At 40.2% G+C, this 27,116-nt stretch overlaps 2 protein-coding genes across 3 annotated transcripts in view; one reads left to right on the top strand and one right to left on the bottom strand.

Moving 5' to 3' along the window:
• Positions 1–1,016, bottom strand: part of prepl (prolyl endopeptidase like) — a 64,860-nt gene extending 63,844 nt beyond the window's left edge. For both annotated transcript variants that reach the window (XM_020514780.2, XM_048601417.1), the window contains exon 1: positions 578–1,016. In XM_020514780.2, the coding sequence (XP_020370369.1) occupies positions 578–775 (198 nt within the window). In that variant the 5' untranslated portion in view covers positions 776–1,016. The remainder of the gene's footprint in view (positions 1–577) is intronic.
• A 38-nt stretch (positions 1,017–1,054) lies between these two features.
• Positions 1,055–27,116, top strand: part of camkmt (calmodulin-lysine N-methyltransferase) — a 288,033-nt gene continuing 261,971 nt past the window's right edge. The window contains exons 1-3 of the mRNA XM_048601336.1: positions 1,055–1,585; positions 11,488–11,663; positions 13,019–13,083. Coding sequence (XP_048457293.1) covers positions 1,424–1,585; positions 11,488–11,663; positions 13,019–13,083 — 403 coding nt within the window. The 5' untranslated portion in view covers positions 1,055–1,423. The remainder of the gene's footprint in view (positions 1,586–11,487; positions 11,664–13,018; positions 13,084–27,116) is intronic.

Here is a 27,116-nt window from a genome sequence, read left to right as displayed (position 1 = left end):
CCATCTCCTACCTACTAACCTCATCCCGCCCCCTTGACCTGTCCGTCCTCCCTGGACTGACCTATCTCCTCCCTACCTCCCCACCTACACTCACCTTTACTGGCTCCATCCCCGCCTCTTTGACCGGTCTGTCTCCTCTCCAACTATCTTCTCCTCTATCCATCTTCTATCCACCTCCCCCTCTCTCCCTATTTATTTCAGAACCCCCTTCCCCTGCCCCAATTCCGAAGAAGGGTCTCGGCCCGAAACGTCAGCCTTCCTGCTCCTCTGATGCTGCTTGGCCTGCTGTGTTCATCCAGCTCTACACCTTGTTATCTCAGGGTCACTGAATATTTTCTTAAGGCAGCAGTGGACAACTTGTTAAACAGGAAACTAGAAAGGTTACTGGCGGTAGATGGGAATGTGGACTTCAAAATACAAACATCAGTCATGATCTTAATGAATGGCAGAGCAAACTCGAGCGTCGAATGTCCTGCGTCTGCTCCTTGTTCGTATTCAGAATTTATATCTGTACTGAACCGCATATATCACCGTCACTCTGAATACCCTGAAATCCACAAATAGGGACTGAACTCACCTGATCAATGAAGTCTCGAGATAACTTATTTTTTTCCATTTCTAAGTTTTTAAAGTTTCTCGCAAGGTCGAAGAAGCTGCGGCTACCAGACCGAGTTCCAGAGTGAGTCCTGAACCAACTATACGGAGCCGCGGCAAAGTGCGTGCACTGATGAATGCCCGACCTCATCTTCTGTAACGTGCCGACCACTCGGTGCATTTTGATCAAAACACGGCCGTGAATCGCTGAGTTCACAACACACGCCAAACAAAAACTACGGGAAGATCGCTGCCTTCAAAACGCATACTGCAACAAAGTCAAAAGCTCGTGTCTTAACTCTCCCCTGATGAGAAAAAGTAATTGTCGAATAGCCTACAGTCAGACGTTATGCAGAAGTCAATCTCTCACAAACGGTCCCTTGCTGCCGCCAGCCCAACCGTCCTGACAGGAACAGGCGGTATCCAGGAGACACAACAAATCAATCACCCACCCGTCACTCACCAGCCAATCCCCACCGCCTTTCAAGTCGATTTCAACTCCATGTCGATCGCTTTGGTCTTTAGTTCCTTCTAACCGGAAGTAAAACAAATGCACGAGAGCCGGCCGTGACTGACTTTTTGTCTGCTCCACTTTTCATACATAGTGTGTTTTTTTCTTTTTTTTTCCTGTGTCTTTTGTCGGAGGGAAAGCTCTTCCTTTTTTTTAAAAGCAATACTTGTACGTTGTGAGTGTGAAACAATCATTCAGATGCATCCCCGTGAACATGTGTCCTGTGGATAACTCAAAGAGAATAGCAGTAGTTTAGGAAAGAGACTGAGACTTTGTTCGTTCTGCGAGTCTGGGAACCAGTTGATTGTCGTGGAGCGGATGGAACGCGGCCCCGGGAATCCGAAAGCGGCGCCCGGATCCGAAGCCGAAGCTGGCTGTGGCTGCTATGGAAACGGGAGGGCGCGTGAGCAACCGTCCAGTCTCCAGCTCAGCCCGGCGGAGCCCAGCCTGGCGAGATCCCGCTGGAAAATGCTGCAGCGGGTAAGGAGCGAGCCTGGGGAAGGTGGTGCAGCAGGAATTTAGCATTTTGGCATATGGTATAGATGGGGTGGGGTGGAGGGGGGTGGGACGGGCTGCGGTGTTTTTTTTAATATAGTGCAGTATACATTATCAATATGTGTTGTGTTGTAGATCACGAATCTATTGTACATTGGCCACGCTGCTGTGACATGGCACATAAGGTGTCAATACCAAGTATCTTCTTCAACTGAATTTGGATTAAAGTAAAGGGATTATCGTCCCTGCTTCAACATCATACATAGAATTGGATTAATATGCGGTGCAGAAGACCATTCGTTTCTGCCGTTATTTTATTCGAATTTTCTCCAGGTACTGTCGCCGCTTTGAAAACTCCTGGCACCACCCACTCTTCAGAAAGAAAACAAACAAGGTCAATCCTTTTGCCTAGCATATGATTATTTCAACTTGGCTTTCTTCAGTATATGAGAATAAATGAATACTCTGAAAGAAGAAATTCCTCATAATCTCAGACTTAAATTGGTGTCTGTTTATTTTGAGACTGTGCCTTCTAGTCCTAGATTGCCCCACGAGAGGATGTTTCTCCACGCCCCCCCCTCACCATTCTTCCAAACTCTCGTGAATAGAGTCCCAACCTGTTTAATCTTTGCTCATTTGACAAACCCTCCATACCAGGGATCATCCAATGAAATTATATCTTTCCTCAAACAAGGGGATCAAAACTGTTCACAGTACTCCAGATGTTACCCCACCAGCACCTTGTACAGTTGCAGTAAGACTTCCCTACTCTTATACTCCAAACTCCAATGAAATAAGGGCCGATATTCCATTAGCCTTCTGATATCCTGCTGCACCTGTGTGTTACCTTTGCATTTCATGTACAAGTACCCCCAAATCCCTTTGTGTTTCAGCTTTCTGCAGTTTTTCTCCATTTAAATAGTACTGTGCTCTTTTGTTCTCTCTTCCAAATGAACAACTTCACATTTTCCCACATTATACTTCATTTGCCAACTTTTTGTCCACTTTCTTAACATATCCTACTTTCAACTTGTCTTTCCGCCTATTTTTGTGTTATCTTTGGCTACAGTATTTGGCTGCAATATATTTACTTCCTTCAAGCCATTAATAAATAAATAGTTGCAGATGGGCACTGATTCCTGTGGAACCACACTGGTTACAGATGCCAATCTGATAAACAACCCCTGTTGTCAGTCTGCTTTTCTGACATCCAACCCTACCTCAGTTTTGTCCAGTTTAGTATTGAGAAGGTCAGAAACTTTGTCTGCAGTCCTTGTCACATCCTCTCTATCATTGCTGCAAAATCCATACCATACCCAACCACTGTATCTGGTTGAACAAGAATCTTCATAACCTTTGTGTTCTTTTTAACTCAGCTGAACTTCTAACACTAAATTCTTAGGCCATCTGCTGCTGAAACTATTGCCTATGCCATTGTTAGTTCCAATCACAACAATTCCAATAGTCACCTGGCTGGTCTTCTATCCTTGAACCTCCAGAAGATTGAACTTTTGGATTTACTGCTGCTTATTTCCTATCCTTCATTGACTTGCCTTTGCTGACATATTTTGGTTAATGGTTCCCACAGTCTCCAGTTTAACATTTTCATCATATATTTAGATGCATATTTGGCTTTGTATTCCTTTCAAAACTTTTTTCGGAGTAGAAGCATTATGAATTAAAGGGATGGCTGTAATTTAGTTATGTAATTAACTGGTATTGGAGTCAGTGAGCCATGGTGAAAAACTGTCTTTCTCATTGGATTGAAGTAGGCAGTGTGGTCATCTACAGGTCTGTATTGAGACCATTACTTTTCTTATAAACTATGACCTGGTCTTTAGTATAGGCAATAGAGTTTTGGGATTGAGGATTATAGGGAAAAAATGAACAGGATAATCAAACATTTCACAAGGTTACAATTGATTGATAGAATAGGTAGGTACTACAGGTGAAGTTTTAATGCACTTTAAATTAATGAATTTAATTAAATTTAATGCATTTTGTGAGAAACAAAATGGAGAGGCAGCATAACCTAAAGGTTCTATTTTGAAAGAGATACAAGAAATGGAGCATGCTCACAAATCTTTGAAGGTGGTACGTTAATTTGATAAGGGATACAAGATGATTTATGAGGTGCTTGACCCTGAATTGGCACATTAAATCCATAAACAAGGAAATCAAAATTTCTCATTAGATCTCAGTATCACGTGCAACTCTGGGCACTTAGGCAGTTCAGCAAAGTCTTGGAGATGTAATCAATGAGGATGCCAGGGATAAGAAACTTCAGTTACGTAGAGCACCTGAATAAACTAGTATTCTTCTCCCTAGAGTATTTCAGTGAGACTGAATAAAGGCTAAGATTTGTTCGAGGAAATGTGGGCATTGCTGGTTAGACTAGAATTGTTGCCCATCCTTTAGTGCTTTGAAGAATGTGGTGGTGACCTGCCTTCTTGAACCATTGCTGTCCTTGTGGCCTAGGTGCACCCATTGTGCATTTATGAAGCAAGTGGCAGGATTTTAACCCAGCCACAGTGACGGAATGGCAATATAGTTTCAAGTCAGGATGTTCTGTGACTTGCAGGGGACTTTGCAGGTGGTTGTGTTGGCATATATCTGCTGTATTCAAACTTCTTAGTGGTTGACATCAGGGTTTTGAAAGATGCTATTGCTGGAACATTGGAGAGATGCTGCCATGCACCTTTTTAGCTGGTCCACGCTGCTGTCACTATGTACAGATAGTGAAGGGAGTGAGTGGTATTATATCCACAAACAATCAAAAGGGCTGCTCTGGCCACTTAGTTCTGGATAGTATCAAGCTTTTTGAGTGTTATTGGAGTTGCACCCATTCAGACAAGTTGGGAGTATTTCATCACACCTCTGTCTTGTACTTTGAAGATAGTAGACACGTTTTTGGGAAGTGAGGAGGTGAGTTAATTGCTTTGGGTTTCTTAGTCTCTTACCTGGTCTTGTAGCCACATTATTAATATGGCTAGTCTAGTTCAGCTTCTAGTCAATGGTAAACACTAAGATGTGAAAGTGGGAGACACAGTGATGGTAACGCTTTTGTATGTCAAGGGGCGATCGCTGGATTCTCTCATTGGAGATGTTGATCACCTGGCACTAGTGTGACATGATTGTTGCTTGGCACCTGTCAGCCCAAGCCTGGATATTGTTCGGATCTTGTTGCATTTCAACATGGGTTACTTCAGTATATAGGAAGTTGTGTATGCTCTTCAACATTGTGCAATCATCTGTGAACATTCCCCCTTCTTACCTAATGAAAGAGAGGAGGAGGGAAGCTGATGAAGCAGCTGAAGGTGGTTGGGCTTTGGCATAATAGCTTGGGGAACTCTTGCACAGACGTCCTGGAGCTGATATGACTAACCTTCAATAACCACAACCACCTTGCTTTATGCTCTGTACGTCTCCAACCAGCTGGAGACTAATGACATTAAGTGATGGAGCAATAATGTGCGAATGTGGCAAGATCCTGAATGGCAGGGCAGGCTTGATGGGTTGAATAGTCTACTTCTGTTCCTTTGTTCCACTGGCATGTGGGTTAGTTAGCACAGGTAACAGGTTTGAATTAACTGGCAAAATAACTAGAAGAGGAATTTGGAGCTTTTTTACACTTTTTTATAATTTGGAAGGTATTACATGAAAATCTGATTCCATTGGAACCAGATGCCATAAGAATTTTTAAAGGAGCATCACTCATACACCAGATGAACTTACTTGCAAGGTAAAGGAGATAAAGATTTGGTACGGGACTAAATTGCTGAGCTGTCCAATGAGTTGGTAATAATTTCATAGAGTAATTGGCTTCCTGTGCTGGAAGAATTTAAGGGCGGAATTTACTGGCCTTTCCTTATGATACGGGCATTTAATTGGTGGGTGTGTTGTGGGTGGGGACCCAAATTGCTTTTGGCCTCCACCCTGATCAAGTCAATTATGGGATGGGCAATAAACAGCCTTCCTGCCCTGCCACCAAGTGAGCCTCTTCAGTGGACAATTAGATTGCACTAAAGGACCTCATCCTATCACAGCTGGTATTCACCCATTTGGGAGGCATGTCATGTATGAACCCTTGGGGTGCTTGCAGGCTTTGGAGTGGAAGTGGTGGGGATCCCTCATCCAAAGCTGCTTATTTCCAGATTAAGAATCCTGACATTGGAAAGGGAATGCTTGTGAGAGCCAGGGTGTGAAGGGCTGGGCATGTAGCATGGTGCTGAGAGTTCCTCCCCTGCATTTTCTAGTGATCCCCACCTCCTTCCTGACCATAACGTTGTGAATACTGATTAACATACAAACAAAGCAAAAAAGGACCACGAGTAGGTTATTTGGCCCTTGGAGTCTGTTCCACCATTCAATGTGACCATGGCTGATAATGCAACTCTGTACCCTCTTGCTGCTTTTTGTACAGTCCTTTTGAACTCTTTAGCCTTAAGAACGGTATCTAACACCTTGAAAATATTCACTTGGCCAAAACTGCTTGCTGCGGGACAGAATTTCATAGGCTTACCACTCCCTGGACAAAGATATTTCTCCTGTCGCAGTCCTGAATGGCTTACCTTGTAGCCTTAAACTGTGACCCCTGGTTCTAGACTCCCCGGTCATTGGGTACATCCTTCCTGATTTCACTCTGTCTAATCCTGTTAGAATTTTGTAGGTTTCAAGAGATCCTCACATCCCCCATTCTTCTAAATTCGTGAATATAGACTTAACCAATCTAGTCTCTCTTCATACATCAGTCCTGCCATCCCAGTAATTAGTCTTGTAATTAAATCTTGTTACCTTATCTAAGGAAGGATATTCATCATCATCATCATAGAATCCCTACAGTGTGGAAACAGGCCCTTCGGCCCAACAAGTCCACACTGACCCTTGGAATAATAGACTGTTGGACCCTTGGCTATGAAAGTATAGTCACAATATCCCTCCTTAGTAAGGGTGACCAAAATTGCACACAATACTTCAGGTGTGGTCTCTCCAAGGCCCTGTACAACTGGAGCAAGATATTCCCGCTCCAGCACTTGAATTCACTTCTGACGAAGGCCAGCGTACCATTTGCCTTCACTGCCTAAGGCATCTGTATGCTTACTTTCCGTGACTGGTTTTCAAGGACACCCAGGTTTCAATGCATCTTCCCCTTTCCCAAACTATCACCGTTCTGATAATTTTCTGCTTTCCTGTTTTTCCTACAAATGTGGATGACTTCACATTTATTCACATTTATCCACATTACACTTCATCTGTCATGCACTCAACTTGTCCAAATCACAATGCGTCTCAGCATCTTCCTCAACATTCACCCTCCTACCCAGTTTTGTGTAGTCTACAAACTTGAAAATATCACATCTGGATCATTAATATACATTGTGAATAGCTGGGGTCCACCACTGATCTTTGGTACCCCACCTGTCACTGGCTACCACTCATATTCTTTATTTCCTGTCTGCCAATCAGTTCTCTATCCATGTCAGCACACTATCCCCAGTCCCATGTGCTTTAATTTTACGTGCTAATCTCTTATGTGGGACCTTATCGAAAGCCTTCTGAAAGTCCGAGTATATCAAATCCACTGGCTGCTTCTTATCAACTGTTCTAGTTACATCCTCAAAAAATTTCAGTAGATTTGTCAAGCGTGATTTCCCTTTCACAAATATATCCTGACTCTGTCCACTGTTTTCCGAGTGTTCTGCTATTAAATCTTTCATAAATGATACTTCCCACAATCATTCACCTATGTTTGGGTCTGTTGGTGTTCCCCTTGAATGGGATTGGCGGAGACAACCTCATCCATTGACTGGCAGGCAGGTCTTTACCTCCTGGCATTCTAGATTCTGGCAAAGGCTCACAGCTGCTCACTTAAGAGCCTGTTGGCACTTAATTTGGTGGGCCTTCCTCAAAATGCAGAGCACTGGTGGGAAAGTGACTCATCAACTTCATTAAATACTGTCCTAGGATTTTAATCCTTTGAAAACTACGTTGCTCCAATTCTGACCAGATCAGTAGCCCATTTCTTTTCACTACCATTCATGGTTTGGTGTTGATTTTTAACTGATTATATTTCTGCCTGTGTTATAGGCTATATTCAAGACACCATGTAGATACAAGTTGTTGTGATTATCATTGAGATATGCTCATATTTACAATATCTACTGCCAATGTAAATTTACCTTACTCTGGTTTTGTTCTTTCATGCAATGGACTGGCCAGTATTTCTTCCCTACCAGTAACAGTCCTTGACCAGGTGGTGTCTTCTTGAGCTGCTGCAGTCCATTTCATTGTAAATGGATTCTCTGTACTATTAGGAAGGCAGTGATAATTTTATTGCCCAGTAACAATGAAAGATTGGCAGTGTTCTTTCAAATCAAGATGGCATGTGGCTTGAAAGGAGAACTTACTGTTGCTGGTGTTTCTATGTGTTTATGTCCTAGTGACATCTACCTCCTGGAAGGGCACATTTTGTAGGTGCTGTCAAAGGATATGAATGTAAAAGCAAATTCAGCATAGTCTTACCAGACCACAGGTGTTGCTCTCTCATTAGAGTGAGACAAATGGGAGTGGTTTAATCTGAGGGTGACCACACCTGAGGCACGAGAGAGGATGAGAAAGAGAATCTTTCATGGTAACCTCAGCCAGTGCGTACAGGAATTGATAATGGAATAAGTTGAAAGGACATAGCAGATGTTTGCTTTTTTGAGATACAATATTTACCGATATTAGTCTAGTATGTTGCCCACTTCCTGTATCCATTTAAATCATTGGATAGGAAGTAAGTTTTCATCTGGATTAATTTGAATTTCATTGCAGATACGTTGCCATCTTGTGTTAACATTTATTAAGCCAACAATTCTATTTTGCCTTTCACAGCTAATTTGTATAAAAATGTGGTCAGTACACCTGTTATGTTATTAAAAATTGATATAAAATGGTTAATTATAATTGAATTAGTAACTTTTTCAAAAATAATCATACTGCCATTTGTTTCTCAAAATTTGAAATTCTAGTGTCTAAACTAAGGTTTTAGTGTTGCTTTTTTTAAAGAGGATGCATTGTTTGCACATGAAATTATGTCATGTAACTGAAGGTCTAAACCTCTCCCAAAATTCTGGGTTCTAACTTGATATTTTTTTCTCAGAAATGACTGAGCTGAATTTAGATTGCTTGATTAAAGTCTGTATGATGTACTTAACTTCCCAGTATGCATCAGCATTCTTCAGCTTTGTGAAGCTGTCTGTGTAAGGACTGAGGTTTGAGTGCATACCAGTTGTGCCCTTCGGAAAGTGTATTGAACTCCTTGTGACTTTCCTTATTGTAATTGAGTTTACTTATTGAATTTTGAAGCAGGAAGTCTTTAATTATCATAAACAAAGAACAGCAGATTCTGAAACAAAAATTGCTGGAGAGAATCAGCAGGTCTGGCAGCATCTGTGATGAGAAAGCAGAGGCAATTGAAACAAAAACTCTTTTTCTCCCCATTGATGTTGCTGCACCTGCTGAGTTTTTCCAACAAATTCTGTTTTTATCTTTAATTAACACATACTTTGTGTTGATAGTTAGAATAGCTCAATTGTTACCTGTTTTATTAAGAATTAGAAAACAAAAAGAATCTCTTTGAGACAGAAATGCAATTAAAATTCACCCAGTTTTTTTAGTGCCAACTTACCAGTTTAATGGCTGAGATACCACAGTGTGGAGCTGGAAGAACACAGCAGGCCAGGCAGCATCAGAGGAGCAGGAAAGTTGACATTTCAGGTCGGAACCCTTCTTCAGAAATGGGGAGGGGAAAGGGAGCTCAGAAATAAATAGAGAGAGGAGTGATGGGGTTGGGGAAGGTAGGTGGGATGGTGATAGGTGAGTGTAGGTAGGCAGTGGTGGGGATTGGTCAGTGAGGTGGGAGAGAAGATGAACAGGTTGTGTCAGGTCAAGGAGGCGTGTTGAGAGGGAGGGTTGGTCATGGGATGAGGCCGGGGGTGGGGAGATTTTAAAACTGGTGAAATCCATGTTTAGGCCATCGGGTCGTAGGCTCCCGAGGCGGAATGTGAGGTGCTGCTTCTCCAGTTTGCGGGCAGCGTCATTGTGACACTGGAGGAGGCCCAGGATGGACATGTCACTCAGGGAGTGGGAGGTGGAGTTAAAATGGTTCATAGCCGGCAGGTGTTGAAGTGCTTTACTGGGTATTCTAAAGTAAAATTAGACACTTAACCATGTAAGGTGATATCGAACAGATAACCAAAAACTTGATCAGAGGTAGATTTTTTGAAAGAAGAAAGAGTGGTGAAGAACTTTCTGTTTGAAATTCCAGAGTTTAGGGCCTTGACAGTTGAAAGTATAGCCACATGTGGTTAATTGATTACAAGAGGGCTTCTCAGGAGGCTAGAATTAGATGAGAAGGGATATCCTGGAAGGCTGTGGGACTGGAAGAAATGACTAGGTTAGGGAGGGGAAAGGTCAAGAAGAGGTTTGGAAACAACATAAGCATTTTGAAATATGTCAAACAAGCACTTGTGTTAAGCAGATGGAGCTTGGTGTGAATAAGGACACAAGCAGCAGAAGGTTTGACTCCTTAGAGTTTACAAAGGGTAGAATACAGGAGGCCAGTCAGCAGTGTATTGGAATCATTGGCTGTAGAGGTAGCAACAGCAAGAATGAGGGTTTCCTTAGCAGATAACTGAGTGTGTGTTGTTGAGTGATATGACGGAAGCAAAGAAAGGCGATCATAGTAATTGTGCAGCTATGTTGTCAGCTTATCTTCGAGTCAAATGTGAAAAGGTTGAAGCAGTCTACTTTAGTCCCAGGCAGTTGCCAGTGAGAGCGATAACTGAGTATCATAAATATCACCGGAATGTTTATAAAACATATAACGTGAACATCCCGTTGCCAAGATAATTGGCTTGTGCCAGCGTTTTCATTTGAAATTACATATATGAATGTTTGTAATGGAAATTTCCTTTGTAAACAGCTGCCTATCATTACCTCTTGCTGTCATATTTCATATTTGCCACCCGGTTGCAACGCACTCCTTTAACGCTGGCACAATTTGTGTTTCCCTTTAAATTTTACTTCTAATGGTCTTATGACATGCCAGTGGTCCCAATTTGATTTCCAGGCTGTAATTAAGGCTCAATTTTAGCTTGCACTATCCAGTTTAAAATACGACTCCTCTGGGCCCTTTTTTCCCTCTAATCCTGGCTCTGTCTTGCCAGGTGCTCCAGCCCTACACATTAGCTTTATGGTACCCCTGCTTACTTCAGTTCTTGTAGGATGTTTACAGTTTTTTTTTCATCTCCAGCATCTGATCTACCATTTTTTCAGCCTGGTGGGCCAGTATCATTGTTGTTTCAAATTCTGTTCCTCTTTGTGCTGTTGGTTCTAAATATTGCGTAGTAAACCACAAACCCCCACCCCCAAACTTAATCTCATGGTCTTCGTTATAGTCAATTATATAGTCAAATTATAATTATAAATTATAGGCAAACCGTTGTGGCTGCTGTGTCAATTGAAATCATCAAGATTGAGACTGATTAGATTTTCATTGTTTCATATCCTTTGATTATACATAGACAAAGTCAAGAAACAGAGTTCTGGTAAAAGGTACACATCAGCCATGATCTGATTGAATAATGGAACAGGCTGAAAGGATTGAATGTTCTCCCTCTGCTCCTAAATCTCCAGACAAGAAATGTGGGGAATTGAGTGGGCACAATATGAGAGATGTGAAATCTTTTGAGAAGAAGGCTTTCTACTTGAAATTTACAAGTGTCTATGTGTTGTTGTGCAGTTAATAAAGATGTAAGGTGCACCCTTTGTGAACCATTGTTCAAACTATCACAAAAAAAATGTGATGGAACTAGTGGGAATGACAATGTCTTCTTCAACAGGTGCTGAAACAGAAGAGCATAGATCAAGAAAATCTGCTGCAGATTTCTACCAGAAGATGTTTGACTTTCAACATATTTTCTACAAATGTGTTGAAGAAACTGGAGTCAGATTCTGATAATGAAATGTGGGTTGAATATGCGTGCATTCCCTATCCACAGTATAGGGTGTATTTAAGGTAATCTATTGCATTAAGTATACTGTTCTTGTTTGTTCAATGTGTAGTATTAGGTTGCAAAAATGCTCAACTCAGTTTTTGTGAGCTTCTACCCCTCTTCCTTGCCTTTCCAATTTGAAATTTACGTTGTCTCTTTTGTCACTTCCTCACTGTCTGTTTGCACACTACATCTGGTTCTGCTGGTCACAATGAGAGATACAGATAGGACAGCAACTTACTCCTGAGCTCCTGTAACTTTTAACTGATTGCTGGAATCATCTATATTGGGAAAGCACTTTGCTGCTTCTGGCCAATCCAACCAGGATCAGGGAACCTGTTTTGTCAAGTGTAGAAATGAATTCTATGTCTTGTCGCATTATGGTTCATTGTACCTACCAGAAGCTTAAATTTACCTGACTTTCTAATCGCATTAGAAAGGTAACAAAAAAATCAGAACACAAAGACTGACTGCATTTTTAAAAAAAACAAGATGTTACAGCAAAATGTTTTTAAGTCCAAATAATTACTGCAGTCCTAACCTGACATCTTTGTGAAATCTGTGGAGTCAAAGTTAGTAAATTGCCAGGGTATATAATCTCACCTTGGTTTATTCCATTTGATGCCATTAAGGTATTCATTTTAACTTCATGTATCAAACCTATATCAATTTACCAACCAATTTTTATCTCCTATATGTCTGAGAATTCTGACACTGTTTCTTTAAGTTGTATAATCAATCCATTTTCTGAAGAAGGGTCTAGGCCTGAAACATCAGCCTTCCTGCTCCTCTGATGCTGCTTGGCCTGCTGTGTTCATCCAGCTCTACACCTTGTTATCTGCAGTGTAAATGTCTTCTTTTACAGGACTAAATTTTTACAATGGAATTGGTTCACCCAATAAATGACTTCCAAAGGCGTTCCATTATTGTTTGAATTTTTGGCGCAACAATGCCAAAAATGTTTGATAGATGTAGTTGACAATGTACCAATCCACACTGTTGCTCCACATTTTATTCTTGCATCTTTAGTTGCTCCCCTTATTCGGAGATGAGCATTAATAAGAATTGAAAAGCTAATTGTGGGGGCAATAAGGCTGAGCCCAGACTTGTCCTGGCCAACCATCTGCATCAATTTCTTTGTTAGATTTAGATGGGGATAGATATCCAGAGTTTCCCAATTGTTATCCAGAGACTCTGCTGAGATTATTCACAATGGTAAAATATCGAAGCTTATTAGAAATGTACTTAGATTTTTTTTGTAATATGCTTGATGGAGTTTGTATAATAATTGATAAATATATATTGGGACTTGTTTTTCTTTAAAAAAATCTTTTATCATGGGAAGATTTTGTACTTAACAATCATTTACTTTGTTAAGACACAGTGTTGGCCCTCTGAATGTTGAAGATGTTCTCACCAGTTTTGACAACACAGGAAATGTCTGTGAGTTTATTTCATTTTATGTTCAACTGTGATGTGATGTTGAGGGAAATACACGTAGCGTCATTCTTAAAGAAGCACTGTGCACATCATCGAAGGAGCAATACCTATCTGTCATTTCATAGCAATGGTGTTTCCACAGAAAATGTCATAAGCAATGCAGATTGTATTTGTTATATTGCATGTTAGGTAAATTAAAACATTGCCAAAGACACTGACAAAGCAGTGCCTCTTTAACAATGTATTCAGTTCCAGCATTAATATGTTAATATGTTCAGATCTGTTCCCTCACCAGTGCATTGTTTCACACATTGGTTATAAAATTATTTAAGGAAGATTGCTTTGTAGCTTTCAAGTTCATAATTATGCAGCACATTTATTTTACTTTTCTTTCTGCCTAATTCTTATATATGATTATAATTTTTGTGATTATCTGTGTATGTGTAATTTTTGCTCAGTGTAGATTTAAAAATAGTCGCCAAGTGCATTAATTTTTTTTAATTTGAGGATGATGGATAAGACATCTGGTTATGCTGTTTAACCGAAATGATGTTTACACATTAATTGATTTTTAGAATTTGTAATTTAGTTTTTAGGAGTAACAATATATTAATCAAGTCTGAGTATGTCAAAGGCTCTAAAATATGTCTGAATTAAATGTTTTACAGGATGTTTGTTACCTTTTTGAACAAAGTGAACTACTTGTTTTGAATATTTGGTAAAGCTAGTCCAATTGTTCAGGTGATTGGGCTCTGAGTGTGGCTGCCAGAAAGGGAGTAGTCCACATTAATTTGTTGAAAGTCTGCTTTTAGTTGCCTGTAAAATGCATTTACACTAATAGCAGCCCCGTTGCTCAGTTACTGACTATGAACAGCAACACCAATGTGGTCACAAGTTGAACATATATAGTACTGAATTACAAATGATTCACTGAATGGGAAGTAGAATATTTCACAGCAATACTGCAGTTAGTGCTTTTGCTTACATCTGAACTTGTCATTATGGTCTACAGTGTTTGATAGTAACTCCACAGGGGCAGCGAGCGAGAGCAGGAGAGCAAAGAAATGACAGGGGCTGCTGGTGGGAGGATTGGAAAACAAACGGTGACCCTGAGAGTAGCTGTGATCAAGTCGCAGCAATGACAGATGCTGACATAACTTTGGTGTCCAGAAACTGACAAGAATGAACTTTGACTGTGAAATCTATCCAATTAATCATGTCAGGCTTGAATGTCAGGGGTGGAGTCTACCAGTTCTTTGCTTCTGAGTTAGAGTACCAGTAAACATCAGCGCATGGCGTGATTGTAATAATTAAGTGTGCAACATTGATGAATTGCCGTGTGAACACACAGTTTAGAAGGACCATTATGTCTGTCTTCACAAAAGAGGTGGAGTGATGCAGACATTGAGGTAAAGGAGGAGGGATGTGAAATATTGGATTTGGTATATAGACCAAGAGAAGAAATATTAAAGAGTTTGAAAATGGAATAACTGTCAGACACACGTGAAATGGATCTCTTGCTGTTCAGAGAAACAAAGGAGGAAATGGCAGACGTCTTGATGATCATATTCTAGTCCTCTCTGGCTTTAAGTGTGTTACTGAGGACTGCTAAAATTGTAATGTTGTTTAAAAAGGGTGGAAAGGATAGACTGTGCTAATGCAGGCTAATCAGCTTAACTTTGGTGGAAAATTATTTTAAAAATTCTGAGGAATAGTATTAAACATCTAGAAAAGCAACTATTAATCAGAGGAAGTCAGTTTTGATTTGTTCACGGATTGAATGACTTGTTATTTGTGGAGATAACAAGTAGGACTGATAAGAATGTAGCCAAAATTCATGTAGACTACAGCAAATGTACAAAGGTCTTGGTAAGGCCCAAGTGATAGGTTTTTACTTTTCTGATCAGCCTATGTGTCTAAGGCAAAGGGGAAAAATTTGGTACCAAATTGGGTCCCTGGCAGGAAGCAAAAATTCATAATACATATTAATAATTTACACTTGTGTATAGGAGGCATAGTGAAAGAATTTTTGCAAATGATTCAAAGATTGATTGTCCAGTTGATATTGAGTTAAGAATGCTTTATTTTGACAGAGGATATCGTTGGATTAGTCAGGTGAGTCAATAAGTGGAAAATGCAGTTCAGTTCAGTTCAGAGATGTGTGATTGGTGATGATGATAAGACCAATCCTGTCATACGTACAAAGGCCTCCTTCAGGGTCTGGTGCCAGAATTGGAAGTACAGTCAAGCAACAACCTGATATAATCATAGTCTTAGAATCATACCTTACAAACAACACACAAGACGCTACCAGTAGGACAGACCCACTAGAGGTGGCAGTTCTGTGATGCACAGTTGGAAGTGAGTTGCTTTGGGACTCTTCAACATTGACTCTGGACTCCATAAAGTCTCATGCCATCCAGTGTAACATAGGCAAGGAAACCTCCTGATTACCATCTACTGCACCCACCCGCATCCGCCCACCCCATCACTGTACTCATTCATGTTGAACACTGAGAAACACTGAGTGTTGAGAGGGTGCACATTGTAGTCAGGGTGGAACCTTCAAAATGAATACCAAAAGTGAGTCGGTAGCACTACTACAGGCCAAATCCTAAAGGAAGTAGTTGCTTCACTGGGTCTGTGGTGGTGGCAAGGAAACAAACAAGAGGGAGAAACCTACTTGATTTTATCCTTACCAATTTACCTGTAGCAGATGCATTTATGCATGGTAGGAGCACAGTCCTTGTGGAAATCAAGTCATGTGTTCACACTGAGGATCCCTTCATCGTGCTGTGTGACATTACCACTGAGAAAAATGGGATAGATTTTGAACAGATCTAGCAACACAAAAGGGCATCTGTGAAGTGATCCAGAACAATGGCAGAATTGCACACAACCACTATCTGTAACCTTATGGTCCTTGAGGTATATCCCCTGCTTTACTATACTGTCAGCCAGGGGACCAACCTTGGTTCAACGAAAAGTGCGTGAGGACATGCAAGGAGCAACACCAGGCATACCTATAAAAAAGGAAGTATCAACCTAGTGAAGCTACAACACAGGACTACTTAAATACCATACAGTGGAAGCAGTATGCAATAAACAGGTCTAAACGATACCACGTTCAACAGAGAAGTCCGACCATATTGACTCATGAATGGTGGTGGGCAATGGAGCAGTGGAGGAAGCCCCACAAATATTTTTATTCTAATACACAAAAAGCAAAAGAAAAGACTGAAGCATTTGTATTCATCTTTTGCCAGAAGTGTATGATTCACCTTCGCCTCCTCCTGAGATTACGAGCATAACAAATGTAGGGCTTCATCCAATGAGTTTACTCCCTGTGATATCAAGAAATGGCTGAAGTTGCTGGACGTTGCTAAAGCTATGGGCCCTGATAACATTCCTGCAATAATGCTGAGGATTTGGACTTCAGAACAAGTTATGGCCAGAGCCAAGCTGTTCTAGTACAGCCATGTGGATAATTGCCCAGGTATTCCTGTACACAAAAAGCGGGACAAATACATCCTGGCCAATTAACATCACATCAGTTTACTCTTCATCATCAGTAAAATGATGACCAACAATTCTATAAAATAGTAATTGTTCAGCAATAACCAGCTCACTAACACTTAGTTTGGGTTTCATTAAGGCCATTAACCTCTTGATCTCAGTACAACCTTGGTCCAAATGTGGATAAAAGAGCTGAACACCAGAGGTAAAGTGAGAGTAAATGATATCAGGGCAGATTTGGCATGGTAAGTAATACTGCAATACTGGAGTCAGTGAGAATCAAGAGGACAACCTGCCATGGGTAAGAGTTGTACCTAGCATAAACAAAGATAATTGTGCTCAATAATCTATCCTAGAACATCATTGCAGGAGTCTGTCAGGGTGGGACTGAAGACCTACTCACCTTCAGCTGCTTCATCAATGACCTTCATCTCTATAATAAAGTCAGAACTGGGATGTTTGCTGATGATTGATTGTACTATGTTCAGCACCATTTGGAACTCAGATACTAAAGCATCTTGTGTCCACAGGTAGCAAGACCTGGACATCATACAGGCTTGGACTAATACGTGGCAAGTTACATTTGTGTCACACAAGTGCCAGGCAATGACCATCTCCAATAGCACAGAATCTAAATATTTCCCCTTTACCATCAATGGCATGATCATCACTTGGTTTACCATTGACCAGAAACTGAACTGAACCAGACTTGTGGCTGCAGAGCCAGGTTAGAGGATCAGATTGTTTATTGAATAACTCAACTTTTCTAATCTCAAAGCCTATCCACAATCTACAAGGCACAAGTCAGGAGTGTGGTGGAATGCTGTTTACTTGATTGGATGGGTGCAGCCCCAACACCCAAAGTCAACATCATCTAGGACAAAGCAGCATGTTTGATTGGCATCCCATCCACCATCTCCACCATTCACTCACTTCACTACTGACAGACAGGGACAGTGGTGTGTATCCTCTACATGTGCACGTGCAATACATGCTGGCACAGCCAGTGAAGATCACATATCATGAATGAGCTTTTAAAAAAAATTAGCTGTGCATAGTAAATGTTGCCCGTGCTGGCAAAGCTCACATCCCAAGACTGAATATAAAATCAGTTTGGGACTCTTCTTTATTAGACAGGGCATAGAATATTGGAGAAGAGAGGTCAGAATGGAACTGTATCAAATATTACATAGACCACAGGTAGAGTATTGCATACAGTTTTTGCAGCCATTTTACAGGAACTATTTGGTTGCAGTAGAGAGGGTACAGATGATATTTATGAACTTATTGACAGTAACGGAAAATTCTTAACTTCGTGAAAAGATCGAATAAGCTAGAGAGATAGTAGGAACTGCTATCTTGTGAACTTGTGGACTTCACAAGCTTCAAAATCTCCCCTCCCCTGACCGCATCCCAAAACCAGCCCAGCTCGTCCCTGCCTTCCTAACCATTCCTCCCACCTCAAGCCCCACCCCCATCTCCTACCCACTAACCTCATCCTGCCTCCTTGACCTGTCCGTTCTCCCTGGACCGACCTATCCCCTCCCTAACTCCCCACCTACATTCACCTTTACTGGCTCCAACCCTGCCTCTTTGACCTGTCTGTCTCCTCTCCACCTATCTTCTCCTTTATCCATCTTCCATCCGCCTCCCCCTCTCTGCCTATTTATTTCAGAATCCCCTTCCCCTCCCCCATTTCTGAAGAAGGGTCTCGACCGGAAACGTCAGCTTTCCTGCTCCTCTGATGCTGCTTGGCCTGCTTACTTCATCCAGCTCTACACCTTGTTATCTCTTGAATAAGCTAGACTTGTTTTCTTTGGAGTAGAGAAGGCTGAGGGAGGATTCGTTGAGTTGCACAAAATTGAGGGGCCTTGATAGAGTGTATAGAACAAGCCTATTCCCCTTTGCAGTGAGATCAATAACCAGGGGCATTGATTTAAAGTAATTGGTAGAAGGATTAGCGGGGAGTTATGTGATGAGTAGAGTCAGAAACTTTCATCACATTAAAAATTACTTCAATATGATCTTGATGTTTAGTAACCAGCAAAGTTAAGGACCAGTAGATGGAAAGTTGGATTCAGTTCTTGACTGACACAAACACAATGAACTGAATGGACTCCTTCTCAATGTTTCCATTAATTGATTTGCATCATTTAGGCCAGAAAGAAACAGTTTGAACTGCAATTTTTTTTTGGGATGACTGTTGGGCTTAGGGAAAATAATCATCTATATTACTTGTTGATATTCGTCGTCCAGTGATTTACACTGCAAAATGTACTTGCTTATATGCATATTAAGCAAAAGCAGAATATATATGGCTATTACACCCTTTATGAATAGTCTGTCAAGACTTTCTGTGTATGCTGACAAATGGAGAATTGAAAATTGAACAAGATTCTAGATGGTTATGTCCGCATTAGGAACTGTAGTTCAACACAAAAAGATGAATGACTGGGGGTACCATAGAAAACCCCAATCATATCACATGTGCATTCAAGCTGTAAAAGTACTTAATCCAGTAATTAAAGCCCTCTCCAAAAACACTTCCAATTTCTTCAACACTTCCAATTTCTCTACTTACTGAGACTCAGCAACATAATGCAAGGAATATTATGCTGTTAGCTCTTAATTACACAGTTGCATCTCTCATGCCAGAGTGCGACATAATTAGCTCCCAACTTCATCTCTCATGAGAATTGATGTTTAGTGTTTCTGAAATAATCCTGTTATCAAATACTATGCATGCATTGTCTTATGAATATCTATTTCATTGTCATAACCATCATGCTATTAAATCCTGGGGCTGATTGCATTTTTTTTTAATGAAACATCTTTTTAAATGAACAGTGCATGATTCCCTAGTACAGTAATCCTTATCTTGCAGCTAGTTAAGAAATCAATTGTTATAAATTACGGGCTGAATTATTAAGAATATAGATTTGAATTTCCTGTTCAGCTGTACTATTTCTGCTGAGCATTCGTGTGATAGTGTGGTAGGAGAGAAAAAGTAGATATTTTAAAGATCAGGTTATCATTTTGCTGAATATAAACATATATTAAAATGAAATGTTATATGGGACAAATAATATCTGACTATATTGTATTGCATGATATGCTGAAAACATTGTAGTCCTTTTTTGTAGTTTTTAAGACTGAACAATCTGAATGTCACAAATTCATGTCATCACTTGCATCAAAGTATCAGCTCCTGCTGCTTCATAAAATGTCATCTCCTGCAATAATGAAGCCAATTGCCACCAACGTAATCTTTAAGCAATATGCCTTTCAGCAAACACAAAGGGTAATTGAGTTGCAGTACTCACATTCTTGTAAACATTCAGTGAGCTTTACAACTTGATGGCAATACATTTATATTTTATTTTCAAAGAAAGCCTTGCAACCTTACTCTTTGACAGTGTAAGTGTTTACATAGTTTTTTTTTCCCCTCTTGCTTTTAACTAATTTTGTCTTTAGAATAATTTGGAATAGTGATCTTGGTATCCACTGAGTTCATGCCGTTTTTCATTCACTCTGTTATAATTGACATATATTTTGTTATATTTTGAGTACTGGAGTTCACAAATCCAGGCATGAGTTTTCAAAAAATACTTATTCCAAAAGGTTTCTGTTTCTGAGCCACATTTGGAGTAGTCCATCATCAAAAGTGGCTTGGTAGTAGCACTGCTGATGAAATGTTATAATGCAGAAGAAGGCCCACCATGCTTGCACTGACTATTAAGTAAAGTTGGCTGAGTCAGAAAGAAGACATTAGCTGCTAGATTGGGCTTGCGGCTACTTGAACTTGTTCTCACCAATTTGTCTGTTGAAGAGCGTGCAAGCATCGGGTCTACTTAAAGAAGAAAACAGTGCTATTCTGACAAAGCTACATCATGGAAGCAATATATAGACAGATAAGTGATCCCACAACTAATGAATCAGTTCGAAGTCCTGTATTCCTGCCCGTGTCATGATGGTGATTGGCAATTCAAGTAATGTGCGGAAAAGGTCCCATGTACAATTTAAGCATAATTTTTAATGTTGTGGAGCGCAGCGAATCAGTGCAAAAGACAAGGCTGACATGATTGTTGCTTTGGATGAATAAGGTTGTAAATGAATGATCCAACATGACCCTGAAGCGTTTGAACATTATAGAAGGCAGATTTCAACAAAATTGATTTACTTACTGCTGACAATCCCGGATATGGAAAAGGCTACGGACCCTGACAATGTCCCGGGTTTAAAGCTGCTAACTTGCTCCAGTACATCTAGCCCAGCCAACAACATTGGCATCTACCCGATGAAATGGAAGCTTGCCTAGGTTTACAAAATGGGAGAAATCCAACCTAGCCAATGAGTACCCCATTTACATACTCTCATACTTCAGCAAAGTGAAGGAAGTTGTTGACTGTGCTGAAAAGCAGCAGCCACTCCAGGCCAGTCTACCCTAGACCTCATTATGGTTTTTCTCCAAACATGGACAAAAAGCTGAATTCTGCCAGAGCTGAGGAGAGAGTGACTGTGCTTGACATCAAGGCAGCATTTAGCCAAGTATGGCATCATGGAGCCCTAGTTAAATTAAGTCACTGAGAATTGGTGAAGTAAGCATTGGAATTGGCAATGGCTGGAATCGCACTTATTCAAAGATAATTGAGGTTGTTGGAAGCCAATCATCTCAACCCCAGGACATACATACTTTAGAATCCCCTGTAATTGTCTTCAGCCCAGTCATTTCTAACTGCTTCATAAAAATCTGTTTTTTCGCTTGCTAAGATCTGGGGATGTTCGCTGACGATTGCACAGCGTTCAATTTCATTTGCAAATAGTCAGATAATAGTCTTTACTTTCAAACAGCAAGATCTTGTGAATCTCCACGCTCAGACTATTAAATGTAAAGTAACATTTGCACAGTTTCACGTGACAATGCTTAATCTTATAACTTGCAGTCAACTTATATGTCTAAATCTTAGTTTTTATCGTTATTTGTATTTTGATACATTAGTGCGTTGCTGTCGGCTAAACGTGGTATTATAAATCTTTAATGTTAGGGATGTGCTATCCTCTGGATTCCTCTAGAGGGCGAGCTTTGCTACCATAGCAGGTTTTTATAGCCAGGATGAAAACTGGTGGGAGCAGGACCATTAAAAGATTCCCTTCTTGACTGGTTGACAATGTTGGCTTGTATCTTTTGAAAGTATTTTGCCCTCAGCCTACCCCTTTTGTAGCTCATTTCAGGGACTAATTTCATGGGTATAAAGAATATATTGTCATGCTATTTTCTTTAATTTGGAGTTTATGACATTTATTTATCTTCATAAGTAACACCATTCTGTAAGAAAAACAGGGAGGTTCTACCCAAAGAAACTACAAGCTAGAAATCTCTGAATATGTAGGAGAAGGCAGATTTAAAGTGCTAAATAATGTACCTACCATGTACACTAGCAGTAATTCTAATTGCATTTTCTGCAAAGTAAATAAATAGGTATTTCCTTCATTATATTGTAGTAAATTATTAAAAATATCTTAAGTGATTGTATCTTGCTTTGTTTTGTTCCTTTTACAGATACTGTAAAATATTAATCTTAGTTTGTATGTGCTTTGATAATTGCCATTTTTGAAATGAAGCTTGGCATTCATTGCTTAACCAAAATTAATGAACTATACTTACAGTTAATTTTCTTGTCAGAACCTTAGTCCAACTAAATATTTGGAAAACTGAAGCCAGTGTCTTCAATCCTGCTGCAAAAGCTGCTTCAGCCTCTAACTCAATCCCCCTCCTTGGCAACTGGTTAAGGATGAACCAGACTGTTTACAGCCATGTTGTAAATGGCCTCTAGATGAACTTCTGACCGCATATCAACTATCTTTTTGTGACTGCCTATCTGAATCTTCAATTCATCATCCAGCTCCGCTGCTCAAGCTTATTTGCAGTTAAAACCCTCACCCATGCCTTGTGTTACCTTGAATATAAACTTGAATATTTCACCACACTCTCTGTTGACCTCCCATGTTCCACCCTCTGTAAACTTGAAATCATCTAAAACAACATTGCTTGTGCCTTTACTCAGACCAAGTCTCATTCATTCATCACCGTTGCGATCAAGCAGCATCTTCATCTTTAGACAGACATAGAGAATGCTGGAGAAATTAAGCAGGTCTGGCAGCATCTGTAGAGAGAGAAACGTTGTTAATGTTTTCAGTCCAGTATGACTCTTCATTAGAATCCCCATTGTAGCACACTGTGAGGAAATTGAGTTTTCTGCTGGGCAATTCCATTATGCCTGGAACAGTGTGAAAGTCTCCATAAAATCAGAGACTTCAAATGGTTCTGATGAAATTGATTAAAATAGTTTACTGCAGAGAAGTTGGATTATTAAATACATAGCCTAACTCCTGTGTATACATATTTCATACAACCTGAACTACTACTGTCCCCTAACATGACAACCCCCCCAGGTCCCTCACACCACCACTTGATGTCCTCTGCCACCACCATTTTTCTTCATTCCTCCATACCAATTTCTCCTACCCACCCTGACTGTATCACTTGTCTCATCACCTTGTACCCTGCGCATCCCATCCACTTGGCACCTAGCTGGCACCCTACCCCTACTCACCTGGCATCCTAACCCCTCAACAAATTGCACCCTGCACACCTATCACCCTATTCACCCTACCCATTTGGCACTCTACCCTTTTGATACCCTAACACCACACTTGCCACATGTACTTATGTTTTGACAGCAGCTGTCGAAGAGGCTGTCGGGACCTGTAAATTTCAAAGTATGACCACTGACTGCTGGAAAAAGGAACTTGATTTCCCATCCTTTGACAGTTCTGTGCCACTGAAGAATGACTGCATTTTTGAGGGGGCCCTGAGCAGGATCTCCTAACAGAAATGTGGAGCTCCCTTCTTTTGTAAGAAGGAAGGGCCGGACGGACAACCAGTGTGGGATTGTCACGCCTCGGAAAATCCAGCACTCTTTTTCTTGATTACTACTTGGATTTTGCTGTCAGTAGTGAAGAAACAGTGTAAAAATATTGACTCGCTTTACAGTGGTTACTTCCTGTCATCTGTTTCAGCATGAAACTCTTTATAAAGGAACTGTGACATCTGTGAGCAGGGCATGAAACAGCATGGCCTTTCAATCAATCTGATTGAAGTCACACAGAATCTAAAGCAGGAATTTGAGATTTGATAAATGATATGCCAAAGCAAAATAAAGATTGGGAATTACAGGTGATTAAGGGACAGAACTAAAAGAGGCAGGCAGAAAAAGTGAAACGAAAATTATTCTGATTTTTACTTTTGAAGAGTCTCCATTAATTTTCTTCTGATGGAATGAAAACTCTGCATTTAGTTTCTAGCCTGGAGACAATTAATTTTCTACCAGCAGTTCAGCAGTAACTATCTCTTATCACTCCATTAAAAACACACTCATTCCTGAATGCACCAGCCTTAAGTTTTTCTGTCATTTTTAGTGTGAAACTAGATGGCAAGTACTTCAAATTATGCTTCAAGTTTCAATCATTTTCAGTCTGTTGATAGCAAAAATGCACACAATGGAGGAGCAAAGATCTCTTGCGGAATTGTTTGGATTTTCCCATTTTTGCATATGTGCCAATGGCAAAAATTGCTGTTAAGGTTATTTCTAATGATAGTCAGCACAACTTGGATCACCACTAATATTATGACACATGGATAAATCTATGTATGTACATAGTGGAGGAGATGGAGATATGTTTCAAATGATTGCCAAGAATATTTCAAGATCTTTTGAAATAATGAACTTGAGGTTGTTCTAACTATCTTACACCTTGTCTGTAAGATCAGAATCAGACTGGGGAGGCGGTGGCTAGTGGTATTATCGCTAGACTGTTAACCCAGAGACCCAGGTAATGTTCTGTAGACCTGGGTTCGAATCCCACCATCACAGATAGTGGAATTTGAACTTAATAAAAAAAAAATCTGGAAGTAAGAGTCCATAAGTCCATTTTCGATTGTCGGAAAAACCCATCTTGTTCACTAATGTCTGTTAGGGAAGAAAACTGCCATCCTTACTTCGTCTGGTCTGCAGGTGACTCCAGACCCATTGTAATATGATTGACTCTTGATTATTCTCTTGGATGGGCAATAAATGCTGGCCTATCCAGTGATACCCTAAGTTAAAAAAAATCAAATTTACAGGGATCATGATTTTGATTTTTTTTTAAATATATAGAAGCGCTCTTCTGCACACCCGAATAGGTTTTTTTTATCCCATCGCTAAATTACCAATGGTATCTTTTTTCCAGTTATTTTCACCACTAGTAAACCACCCGTTTTTCCAAATGAATAAATTATGTGCAAAGCCTGTTAAGAGCAAACAATTGGATAGTGTTTACTTCCAAGTATATCAATTGCCAGTTAAAATGCTTATAACTAGTTTGACGTCTTAACCATGCAAGTAAATGTTGTAGTCATAGTCATTAGAGTCATACAGCACGGAAACAGATCCTTTAGTCCAAACAGTCCATGCCGACCTTAATCGACCTTAAAAGCTAAACTAGTCCCACCTGCGTTTGGCCCCCATCCATCCAAAATTTCTTATTCATGTACTCATCCAAATATCTTTTAAACATTGTAACCGTACCCACATCCACTACTTCCTCTGGAAGTTCATTCCACACACAAACCACCTTCTGTGTAAAAACAAAAAGTTGCCCCTCGTGTCTTTTAAAATCTTTTTTCTCTCACCTTGAAAATATGCCCCCCCCCCCCGTCTTGAAATCCCCCATCTTAGAAAATGACACCTGCCATTCACCTTATCTATACCCCTCATGATTTTATAAACCTCTGTAAGGTCACCCCTCAACCACTTGTACTCCAGTAAAAAAAACGTCTTAGAAATATTTTGTATCTGCAGTTGTTTTGCCGAAAAAAGAGGATATTGAGCAGATCACTAAAATGCTTTGAATGTTTGTGTTTTTGAGGGACTTTTTGATAATAGCCAGATTTATTGTGTGTGCTTTCTGGAAGATGAGGCATACTGAAAGTAAAGCACAACCAATGCCAATCAGTAAACACGTGTAAGAATGTCGCACAACTAGTTAAATAGTGACTTAACTGATATAAATAATATAGTCTAGTTCAGATGCAGAGGATACATCTGCAGTTAAAAATGGAAGGATATGCTGAGATTTGCAGATCAATATCACAACAGTAAGGATTCTGTTCAAAGAGCCATATCTTCTTTAGAAAATGAAGCATTTAGCTGCCGCAGGCCAAAGGATCAATTAAGCATGAAAAGGTCATACAGAAGGGTATTAGGCAGGAATAATGTTATATTTGTGGTGTAACATTCTCGGAGACCCTGCAGAAGGGTGTCTTGAAAGAGGTGTGGGGCTTGGAGGTAGGCACCAAGGTAAGAAATTTAGAATGAGCATGATGTGAAAGTTACTCCATCAGCAGTTTCTTTTTGAAATTATTCTGTTTTATTTCATTATTGGGTTTTTTTTATAATGGGAATAATGGATAATGAGTAATCAGATTTTAAATGATATCATAAGTAGATGTTCCCCTGAAATTGAGTTGATTTGATGGAGCAACCTATGTAAGCTCTCGAGATGTTTAATGCTCTTCACAGTCAATGAATTATCTGTTGTGTACGTAAGAACAGAAACATTAGGAGCAGTAATAGGCCATTTGGTCATTGAGTCTGCTGCACCATTTGAGAAAATCATGGCTGATCTGTTTTTGACTTCAACTCCATCTTTCTGTCTGCCCAGCATAACCCTTATATCCCTTGCCAATCAAAAATCTGTTTAACTATGCCTTAAATGTATTCAATGACTCGGTTTGCAGTGGGAAAGAGAATGTCACAGACCAGCAGTCCTCTGAGAGAAAGATTTCTCCTCATCTCAGTCTAAAATGCGAGTCCTCTCATTTTTAAACTGTCCTCTAGCTTTAGACTCCCCTACAAAGGGGAACAATATCTCAGCATTTACCTCATCAAGTCTCCCAAGATGTTGTATATTTCCATAAGATTAGTTTTCAGTCTTCTGAACTTGATTGGATATAGGCACAACCTGTCCTTGTGACCCTTCATCCCATGAATTAGTCAGGTGTACCTTCTCTGAATAGCATCTTGCAGATTAGTATTTATGCTTACTGTTGTAGTCTAGGTGACATGGCAGACAAGTCATGCACAGCAAAATCCCCCAACTGCAGTTGAATACATGGCAAATTAATCTATTTTAGCAGTGATGTTGGTAAAATGAATATTGTCCAGTGTACCAGGAGAGCTTCTCTGCTGTACTTCAGATCAAGCCAGGAGTTCTTTATCCCATACCTGAGTAGGACTTTTGTTCATCATATAATCTCTTCTAAACACAGCATCTTTCACAGCTATAGTAGGAACTGCAGATGCTGGAGAATCCGAGACAACAAGGTGCAGAGCTGGATGAACACAGCAGGCCAAGTAGCATCATAGGAGCAGAAAGGCTGACGTTTCGGGCCTAGACCCTTCATCAGAAGGGTCTAG

This window comes from Rhincodon typus, chromosome 9 (genome assembly GCF_021869965.1).
Source record: "Rhincodon typus isolate 14 chromosome 9, sRhiTyp1.1, whole genome shotgun sequence".
Lineage (NCBI taxonomy): Eukaryota > Metazoa > Chordata > Chondrichthyes > Orectolobiformes > Rhincodontidae > Rhincodon > Rhincodon typus.
The sequence above is the reverse complement of the archived record's forward strand: the minus strand, read 5'-3'. Positions and strand labels throughout refer to the sequence as shown.